Here is a 10,822-nt window from a genome sequence, read left to right as displayed (position 1 = left end):
ATAATGCTGAGTGAGCGGAGCAGAGCCAGGAGAACATTATACACAGCCACAGATATGTGGATTCTGTGAGGACTAACCCTGACAGACTTTGCTCTTCTCAGCAACACAATATGCAGAGACAGCTCCAAAGGACTCACGATGCGGAATGCTATCTACATCCAGAGAAAGAACTATGAAGTATGAATGCAGATCGAGGCACACTTCATGCTCGCCTTTTTCTCCCCCCTCGCTTTTATTTTTTCCTGTCTTTTGTATTTGTTATTGGGTTGTGTTTTTTTTGGGGGGGGGGGTTCTGTTTCTTCTTCCTCATGATTCATTCCATTGGTCGTGGTTCTTCTCCACAACTTGACTAGTGTGTAAATTAATTCAATGCCAAGTTATACGTGGAAGTTATATGGGATTCCATGCCGTCTTGGGGAGGGAGGGGGGGAGGGAAGGAAGAAAATCTGGAACTCAAAATTATGTAGAACCATGTGTTGCAAACTAAAAATAATAAAATAAAATAAAATAAAATAAAAAAGTATGCTTTAATCTGTACTCAGACTCCAGTAGTTCTTTCTCTTGAGTTGGTTAGCATGTTTTCTCCATAAGTCTTTTGGAAATATCTTGGATCATTGTATTGTTCAGAATAGCTATGTCATTTACAGTTGATCATCATACAATATTGCTGTTAATGTGTACAACTTTCTCCTAGTTCTATTCACTTTGCTTTGCATCAGTTCCTATAAATCTCAGGTTTTTCTGAAATCACTCCGCTCATCATTTCGTATAACTCGATAGTATTCCATGACAATCGTATACCACATTTTGTTCAGCCAATCCCCAATTTAGGATTATCCTTTCAATTTCCTGCTCTTTGCCACCACAGAAAATGCTATTACAAATATTTTTGTACATATAGGTCCTTTTCTTTCTCTTTTTAAAATCTCTTTGGGGTATAGACCTAGTAGTGCTATTTCTGGATCAAATAGTATGCACAGTTTTATAGCCCTTTGGGCATAGTCCCAAATTGCCCTCCAGAACGGTTGAATCCATTCACAACCTCACCAACAGTGTATTAGTGTCCTAATTTTTTTTCACATCCCCTCCAATATTTGCTGTTTTCCTTTTCTCTCATATTTGACAATCTGATAGGTATGAGGTGGTACCTCAAAGTCGTTCTAATTTTCATTTCTCTAATAAATAGTGATTTAGAACATTTTATATGACTATAGATAGCTTTGATTTCTTCACCTGAAAACTGCCTGTTCATATCTTTTGACCACTTATCAATTGGGAAATGATTTGATAGATTTGACTCAATTCTCTATATATTTGAGAAAAGAGGACATTAGCAGAGAAACTTGCTGTAGAAATTTTTCCCTAGTGTCTTGCTTTCTAATCTTGGCTGCATTTGGCTTTGTTCATGCAAAACTTTTTAATGCAATGTAACCAAAATCATTCATTTTATATCTCATAATGCTTTCTATCTCATTTGGTCACAAATTCTTCCCTTATCAATAGATCCGACAGGTAAAATTTTCCATGCTCTTATAATTTGTTCATGATATCACCCTTTATGTCTATTATCACCTACTCATTTTGACCTGATCTTGGTGTATGGTGTGAGATGTTGCTCTATACTTAGTTTCTGAAAAACTGCTTTCCAGTTTTCCCAGCAATATTTTTCAAATTGTGAGTTCTTGTCCCAAAGAGCTTCAGTCTTTTCATTTATCAAATACTAAATATTTACTTCTGTGTATTGTGTACCTAATCTATTCAATTGATCCACCACTTTTGTTCCTTAGCCAGCACCAGATTGTTTTGATGATTACCACTCTGTAATACAATTTAAAATCTGGTACTGCTAGATCACTTTCACTTTTTTCTATTGATTCTCTTCATACTCTGGTACTTTTGTTTTTCCGGATGAATATTTTTTTCTAGATCTATGAAACAATTTTTGGGAGTTTGATTGGGATGGGAAATTGAGAAGAGATAATATTGCCAGAAAGTAACAATTTAAATATCATGGAACCACAGTCAGGATGATACAGTAATAGCAATATCATACAATGATTAATTGTGAATGATTTAGCTATTCTCAGCAATACAATGATCCAAGAAAATTCTGAACGACTTATGATGAAAAAATGTTACCCTTTTTCAGTGAAAGAACTGGTGGAGTCTGAATGCAGATCAAAACATACTTTAAAAAAAAGCAGTTTACTTTTCTTTTATTTGGGGGGAGAGTCTGTGTTTTCTTTCACAACATGAGTAATACGGAAATATGTTTTGCATGACTGCATATGTATAAGCTATATCAAATTGCTTGGCTTGTCAATGAGGGGGGATGGGGAGTAATAGGGAAAAGGAGAGAGTTAGGAACGCAAAAATTTAAAAAATGAATCTTCAAAATTGCTTTTATATGTTAGTGGGGAAGACAGTGTGTGTGTGTGTGTGTGTGTGTGTGTGTGTGATGGACCTTTTTAGGAATTATGTTTTTAAATTAATAAAATGCATAGGATTCCAAAGGAAATCATTCAGCTGTATATTGAAATAGAGTTATCAAAACATTAAAAAGCAAGTTGATAGTGTCCAGATTAAGACACCCTGGTATGGGAAAAATAATTCAACGTTAGCTGTCAGAACCTTCTAGCTCTCTGCTATAATTTCCCCTTTGATGTAAAGAATTTTCTTTCACTCTACTCACATTCCAGACCCCATTTATTGAATATCTTTGGTTTGTAAGTTATAGGATAGTTTTTGTATATTTAACTTCATGATTTATCAGAAAAAGAAAAATAAAATAAAACAAGCAAAATGGGATGGCATCTCAATCAGACTGGGAAAATGTAACAAGTGCAGTCAAAGTGATTTCCATAAAGTCCACATCAATCCCTTGCTCAAAAAACTCCTCTGGCTCCCTATGGCCTCTAGATTTACATACAAATTCCTTGTCTGGCTTTTAAAACCCTTCACAACCTTGGCCCAATGTTTTTCCAGCCCTATTGTACATTATTCTTCCTGTACTTTATAATCTAGCCAAATCGGCCTTTTCTCTGATCCTCACACATAATGCTCAATCTCCCATATTCAAGCCTTTCACTGGTTGATCCCCATCCCTAGAATGTACCTCCTCCCCACCTCTGCCTCAGAAACTACACTTTCTGCATGAAATCCTTCCTGGTCTGCTCAACGTTAGTTCCCTCTCTCTCAAGCTACTTTGCATTTATTGCATTATATTTATTCTGTATTTACATATATATGTAAATATATGCATATATACATTTTAAGTATATGTTTATATCCATACATACTTCTTTGTTTTCTCCTTAATTAGAATGTAAGTTTCTTGCAAGTGGGAATTTTTTCATTCTTTACTTTTGTATCTCTAGTGTCTTCCATTTTCTGTCATGTAGCTGGACCTTGTCAAATAGTTGTTGATTATTGCTTACTGGTTTCTACTTGATGGCAAAATCTCTCTTGGTTACTCTTGGCTACAGACACTGAAGCTCTCCCTCCTCCCAAGGATGCTCCGTGTGTTTCTGTTGTATCACTAGTACTGATCAGTTCTTCTCACGGGGCTCTCTGCAGACCATAAATATTCGATAAATTTTTGTCACAGTCTGACATGTGGCTGAATGTAGCAGCCAAGTCAGCTGCTCTTTTGTACTGGTTGAGGTTAAGACTTTAGGGAAATTTTACACAGAGCACGGTTAGAACTGGAGGTGGTGTTAAGGGATTCAGTTTGAGAAACTTGAAAACACACCCCAGGTTACTACCCTCTCCTCCGCGCCCCCCTCCCCAAGCCAAGTACTCTTTGTGTTTTGGATTTTAAGGTTGAAAAATAGATCAAGAGAGTGATCTCTAATTTAGAACACTTGAAAATAATAACTTGAACCACGAAGGCTACTGCTATCTATAATCTGAGTTTTAGCGGGCTACTAGGGACTGAGTCATGTTAAAAACTACCCAAGCTTACAATAAGCAGGTAGGTCAATCAGGATGTATTTAACCAATTAAGCAATCAACATTTATTAAGCAGCTACAATGTGCCAAATACTGATACAAAGACAATCAGGAAAGTCACCATATATACGCAAGGGAAAGGAAGAGAAAGGAGGAGGTGAGAGATTCAGCAGACTTTTAAGAGGGCCAGGATAGAGGGAGAGCCATGTCACAAAATACAGCAAATGTCAACCGTGTCCAGTGTCACGGAGAGACCAAGAAGATGGGGAATAGAGAAAAGGTTGGCCATTAGGAGATCACTGGCAACCTCCGGTTCGGTGGGGCCTGAAGCCAGATGAAAGGGTCCAAAGAGAGGGAAGCGACAGCCCTTCCCCAACCTCCCCGCCCCTGATCTCAGCACTGAACACAAAGAGATGCGGGTCGGCCAGGGTAATAATCCCTGCAGAAGCTCGGAAGAAGCAAGCCTTCCTTCATTTTCTCCCCGCTCTTGAGAGAGCAGCTTTTTCCTCCTCTGGCTCGGGTCATTCTGAGGCTGGCTGGCAGATACCCAGGGCACAGCCACCCAGCGGGGCGGAGCTCGGGCTAGCCTAGGCCGAAGAGAAAGAGTAGGAGGCGGAGCTTGGGTGGCCCAAGGCCAAGGCTATGGCGGCGCCGGGCGCTGCGGGCGGCCGGGCTCTGCTCCGGGGCCTCTCCCTCTCGGTCTGGCGAGTAGGGGCCGGCTCGATGTCCCGGAGCTTCCGCAGCAGCGCCGTCAGGTAAGAGAGCGGCCCCCGCGCCCCGTATTGCACAGCAGCACCCTTCGGAGTGTTCCTGCATAGGGAGGAGGAGCGGGAAGGAAGGTGGGGTCAGAACTAGAGGCCGGGCCTGTAGGGTGGCAGAGGCGGCGTGGTGGCTAACGTGACCGTGACCATGACCGTGAGCGTGTCCGCAGACAGGTAGCGACAGCCGGCTGGAGAAAATGGAACGTTCAGACCTCGATGATTGTTACAATTTCTAGTGTGGTGGGAGCCCCGGTTACCGCGCATTCCATCTGCTCCGCCGCTGCGCTGCTGCCTGCCTCCGACCACGGTCTCTGTTACGGTCACGTTGGAAGGAGAGAGAGAGAAGGATGTTGGGCTTTGTGAGAGGGCGCTAGCTAAGTCTGAATCTGCGCTTCCCCGAGTCACGTCCACCTAAAGTTCCTGTGTGGAAATGTATCCCTTTCAAGACCTTCAAACCCACGCCTCTCGGAGTTAGTTCCTTGGCTAATGAAAGTCTCTGCGCTTGGCTTGGGTTTCTTCTTACTACCTTACTACCTACCAGAGCTTAGCACAGTGCCTGGCACATAGTGGGCGCTTAATAAATATTGATTGATTGATAGGGCGAAGGACTCCAAGCATTTTTTACCCCAAACCCCATCGATGAAAAAAAAAAGTTTAAGCATGTTTTAAGACGTAGCTATAATATGCATTTACTAAATATTATATAGGTTTATATCTAGATATAGACTGATATTCATATCTATGATAGACTTTTTGCTGTTTTGTTATAGGTTTATATCTATATATAGACATATTTATGTCTATGATGTAGACTTTTTGTTGTTTTTGTTCAGTTATGTCTCACTCTTTGTGACCCCATTTGGGGTTTTCATGGCGAAGATACTAGAGTGGTTTTCCATTTCCATCACCACCTCATTTTGCAGATGAAGAAATCAAGGCAAATAGAGGTTAAGTGACTTGCCCAGAGTCACACACTTAAAATGTCAGGTCAAATTTGAATTGGGGTTTTTCTGACCCCACTGCTTTCTCTATTCACTGACACCTAGTATTCTGGCTCACAAGAACCCAGTAAAGATAAGTATTATTACTACCCCCTCCCACCCACCCATTTTACAAATGAGGAAACTGAGGGCAAAAGAGATAAATTGATTTGTTAAAAGGGTTTATTTTTTTTTCAATGAGGGAGGTCTGAGGGAAAGAAAGTAAACTTGCTAAATGAAAATGAGAGAAAGAGAGACAGCCAGACAGACAGCAGATGGAGACAGAGAGAGATTAAGTAACTTGTCATCTGTTCGCTAATAAGTACCCAAGGTAGGATTAAAACAGATCTTTCTGACTCCCAAGTCCAGCCCCACATCCACACTTGCTGCCATTTATAAATATTAAAACATGTATGACTGAAGCAGTAATTTTTGTTTTCTTGTTGTTCAGTTGTTTTCAGTTGTGCATGCCTCTTCTTGACCCCTCCGTTTTGAGGTTTTGGCAAAGATACTGGAATGGTTTCCCATTTCCTTCTCTGACTCATTTTACAGATGAGGAAACTGAGGCAAACAGGGTTATAAGTGACTTGCCCAGGGTTAAAGAGCTAGTAAGTCACTGAAGCCATATTTGAACTCAGGAAGCTGAGTTTTCCTGTCTCCAGGACAGGCACTCTAACCACTGTGCCACCTAGCTTTCCTGAAATAATAATTATGTACATTTTAAAATGCACACAAAATGGAAATTAAAACAAGGTAAAAATGAAATATTTGATTCTTGAGTCTTTAGAAAACTACTAGTATCTCTTGGATAGAGAAATACCCTGAGTCCTGTGCTTTGAGCTTTGACAGCAGAGTGGACTGTGGATTAGAGATCAAAGACAGATGAATCAGGGAGACCAAATTGGAGTAATTACAACAATCCAGGGGGGAGTACCTGAGCTAGAGTGGTGGCTATGTGAACAGGGAGAAGAGGACAGTTTTAAGAGATCTGTTGGTAGAAACAACATGATTTGGCAACTAATGTCCTAGGTTGGATGAGTCTAAGATGATCCTGGGTGAGTGGAAAGATGGTGGTGCCCTTCAGAGTAATAGGAAAGTCTGGAAGGAGCCAGCAGGAGGATGTGGGGAAAGACAGTGTAATGAAATCTACATTTGCATTATAATCCGTCCTCCTCTGCTCCACCTGTCTCACTTTGTGCCACCCATAAAGGAAAGGGCTAGAGTCTCAATCACCAGTTACTGCTCTGGAATCCAGATTCTTTCCTCTAAAGTGAGCCTGTGGCAGCCATCAGGTGATCTAGGGCCTCTGGGTAAGTGTATCTGGGAGAGATTTTCCCAATGATAACTATGCTGCAGCTGCTGTGGGTGCCCTGTTATCAGCCAGTGTGGCTCAGGAAGAGAAAGGTTGGAAGCTTACACAGAGTGATGGGGGTAGAGTGTTCAATGATGGTGGTAATAATAATGTTTATGTAGTGCCTACTATGTGCCAGGCACTGTGCTAAGCACTGGTTTGATCTTTACAACAACATTGGCAGGCAGGTCCTATTTTTATCATCACCATTTTACAGTTGAGGAAACTGAGGTAAACAGAAGTTAAGTGGCTTGCTGAGAGTCACACAGCTAGTAAGTGTCTGAGGTCAGATTAAAAACTCAGGTCTTTCTGAATCCAGGCACTTTGCTCTTTCCACATAATGTAGTTAACTCTGGGTAGTTTGGAGATAAAAATCTTCCCACTTTCTGATTGATCATATGGATACATGATATAAAAGGCTTATTGCAAGTAGCTTCCATTACAGAACAATTTTGTATTCTGGTGACTTTGAGAGAGCTTCCTAAAGTACCCATAGCAAAGTCCTATAAAAGTACTGCTTATCTGTCTAATTTTTTTAGAAGAAAATGGTATGCTGGCACATAATTGCTGGTGAGTCAGATACAGAATCAGAATGCCAGAGTTGAATCAACAAGCATTTATTTATCACCTGCTGTATACTGGGCCCTAGTGTTGGGCACTAGGGATAGAAAAAATGAAACTGTCTCTGCCTTCAAGGACTTAACATTCCATCTGGGGGAACAACCTTTGCACACAAGTTTGTACAAAAATTAACAGAAAGTATGAGCTATTAGCTGCTGGGGGAATGAAGTCTCATATAGGATATGAGCATCTTTTTAAAGGAAGCTAGAGATTCTATATGGAGATGAGAGAGTAAATCTCAGGGATGAGGGAGACAGAGATGGCAGATGGAGTGTTGTGTGTGAGGTGTATACAGCAAGAGAACCTGCTCCACTAGACCCCAGACTGAAACAAGGGGGATACTGGTAATTGAATCACTTATTTAGCATTTACTTCCTCTGACTAATAGCTAATTGTCTTTTTTGTGAACACAAAGTTGTCATAACAAAATGAAAAATTGCTTTTCAGGAAGTCTCAAGGAATAGGAAGGTACATTGGAGCTGTGTTGTGAAAGGGCCTAAATACTAGACTGAGAAGTTTGTATTTGATCCTTGAGATGATAGGAAACCACTGGATCTCATTGAACAGAGGAGTGGTGTGATCAGATGCTTGATTCAGGAATTTCACCCTTGCAACTGTGTGGAGAGAACAGTGAAGAGTCTATAACATTGGTGGTGGTGGTGATGAGGTTGGGTGGTGAAGAGAATAGTGTGAGAGATGTTGCGGTGGTGGAAAAGGCAAAAATTAACCACCCAAACAATTCATTTTGGGGTGAGGGAGGAGTAAGAGTTAACTCCTAGGCTGAGAACCTGGATGACTAGAAAGATAGTGGTATCCTCATAGAAATAGGAAATTTGGAGGAGGGGTTGGTCTGGGGGAAAGGTAATGAGTTCTATTTTGTATGTACTTGAATGTGTGAGATAATCTGTGGGATATCCAGCTGGAAGGGCCATCAGACAGTTGATTGTATGGGATGGAAACTCAGGAGAGACATTGGCTGGATAGATAGATCTGAGGCAGGACCCCAAGAGTCAAGTCAACAAGCATTTATTTACTATGTGTCAGGCACTGTGCTATCCCCACTGTGCTGGGGATACAAAAAAAAGGCAAAAACAGACCCTTGCCCTTGAAGAACTCACAGTCTGTTGGGGGAGACAACATACAAACAACTCTATTTACAAATGCTACATGTACCATGTAAATTAGACATAATCACAGAAGGAAAGTGTTTTCATCGTAGTTTGAGTGAGGTTTGAGATTCCAAAGATCAGTAAAGGGAAAGGCAAGAATTTTCCTTATATGGCACTTATGTGGTCAGGACAAAAGCCTTAGGGGCAAATGACTGGGAGAGAAGAGGTAGTCATAGCCCTGATGTCAGGGAAAAGCAAGGAGAGCCTACCATGGAGTATGGAGCTTACAGTCCAGCCTTTGTTCTTTATGTTGAGGTTTGGAAGGTAGAGACAACAGCTGATTCTTCTGAGGAGAAAGTTGGCATGGCTGGGGAGGTGGAGTCCCACAAGACAACACAAAATAAACAAACAAAACCCCCAGATGATAAGAATGGATTGTAGAGAGAAAGTGTATTATTGAGGGTATTGAAGGTGAATAGACACAGGACAGACCTGTTGGGATCCTGAGTAGAATTAGGAGTCCCAAACTGTGAAAGAGGGTAGAGTTTTATAGGGCTCTTATCTGGATTAATCAGGACCAGGCACTGGGGGTAGGGTTCAGTGCTGTAAGGTCAAGGTTCAGGACTGATTGGTGGGAGGGGTGGGGAGTAGGGCTTTTTGAAGTTATTACAGGCACAAGATTACTAAGGTGTTGAGGAGGCTACTGAAGTCCTTACAGAAGGCACTAACATTAAGGGGTCCAGGAAAGTTCTCTTGTAAAAGGTGGGATTTTAGCTGAGCCTTAAAAGGAAGTCAGGAGGCAGAAGTTGAGGAGGGAGAGAGTTCCAGGCATGAGGCTGTCAAATGAGGCAATGAAAATTTAGGGACTTGGGAGTTGTAGTTTCAAGGTTGGGGAACAGCAAGAAGGCTGATGTGTGATATACTAGTAAGAAAGTGGCCACAAGGCCTGTCTCCAACATAAACACCCAAGTGACCTAATCCTTCATGCATTATCCCCCTAAAGCTATACAAGCCCACCAGCTTTTCCTCTTCCTAAGAAGGGTGTTAGCCCCTCAGGGAAATTATAACCTAATCACTACTTGGGTAAACCTGACTTGGCAGCCCAGGTATCAGTGAAAAAAATATTGTCTCAGACCTCACTCACTTTTCAGCTGTGGTAGACATACTTTGGAGGTGGACTCAAGGCTTGGAAATAGTGGTCAATAAGAGCTCTTCTATTCCCCTCCCATTCCACCCCCACTGCCTTATTTTCATTTTGAGTAGGAAAGAGTGAATCTCACAGGATCAGGATGGATGGGTTTGTTTCAACAATCCGGCTAGCAGCTGTTGTGCGGGTGAAAGACCAACACAAGCCCAACAACAAGAACGCAACCAGCACACTGCAAAAGCACAGGGTTCTTTTGATCTGCTTTAGTAAGGAAAGCAATGTTAAGGGGTTGACAAGCTTACTTTAATTCAGCATACAAATATCATTCACTTAGTTCAGGGGAAAAGACCAGCACCCTGAACTTCAGATCAAAACACAAACAAAGTACAAACATCGACAGACAAACCTTGTCTGATTCAAATCCCAATACACAGTTACCAGAGTTTAACAAAGTCTCAGCATCCAGGTTACAAGCTGGAGGGCTCTTAGCTACAGGTGCCAGAGTCCCCATATCACCGCACCACCAAGAGTGAGAGCCCTGTGCAAATGGCTCTGTCCTCTCTTCTTAAAGCATTTCAGACATCATCAAACATCATCTGAATGACCAGAACTTGGGCTCCCATGATTGGCTCTGGTTTTAGCCCCTCCCCTTAGGACCGTGGGAGCTTCACACCCACATCGGCTTAGCACCTAATAGGGGTTTGGGCCTGGGGCTTAGCACCTAGTAAGACTCAATGAAATACACTGAATTACTCAAAGGAAACAAAACCCAAACTCTTCAAGGGCATTTGGTTGAACTAAGTGCTAAGAGCCCATTTGGCTTACCAATACAAGGTTGTAGCAGATTGATCCTCTAACTTCATTACCTTTTTCTCCAAACAGACTCCTTTTCTGAATTTTCT

At 41.6% G+C, this 10,822-nt stretch overlaps 1 protein-coding gene across 2 annotated transcripts in view; it reads left to right on the top strand.

Moving 5' to 3' along the window:
* The first annotated feature begins 4,590 nt into the window (after window positions 1-4,590).
* MTHFD2L (methylenetetrahydrofolate dehydrogenase (NADP+ dependent) 2 like) overlaps window positions 4,591-10,822 on the top strand; it is a 130,843-nt gene continuing 124,611 nt past the window's right edge. Inside the window, exon 1 of one of the 2 annotated variants that reach the window (XM_036763934.1) lies at window positions 4,591-4,706. In XM_036763934.1, coding sequence (XP_036619829.1) covers window positions 4,594-4,706 — 113 coding nt within the window. In that variant the 5' untranslated portion in view covers window positions 4,591-4,593. The remainder of the gene's footprint in view (window positions 4,707-10,822) is intronic. The other variant, XM_036763935.1, reaches the window with a different exon arrangement.

This window comes from Trichosurus vulpecula, chromosome 6, assembly GCF_011100635.1.
Source record: "Trichosurus vulpecula isolate mTriVul1 chromosome 6, mTriVul1.pri, whole genome shotgun sequence".
Taxonomy (NCBI): domain Eukaryota; kingdom Metazoa; phylum Chordata; class Mammalia; order Diprotodontia; family Phalangeridae; genus Trichosurus; species Trichosurus vulpecula.
Note: the sequence above shows the minus strand (reverse complement) of the source record. Positions and strands in the feature narration are given on the sequence as shown.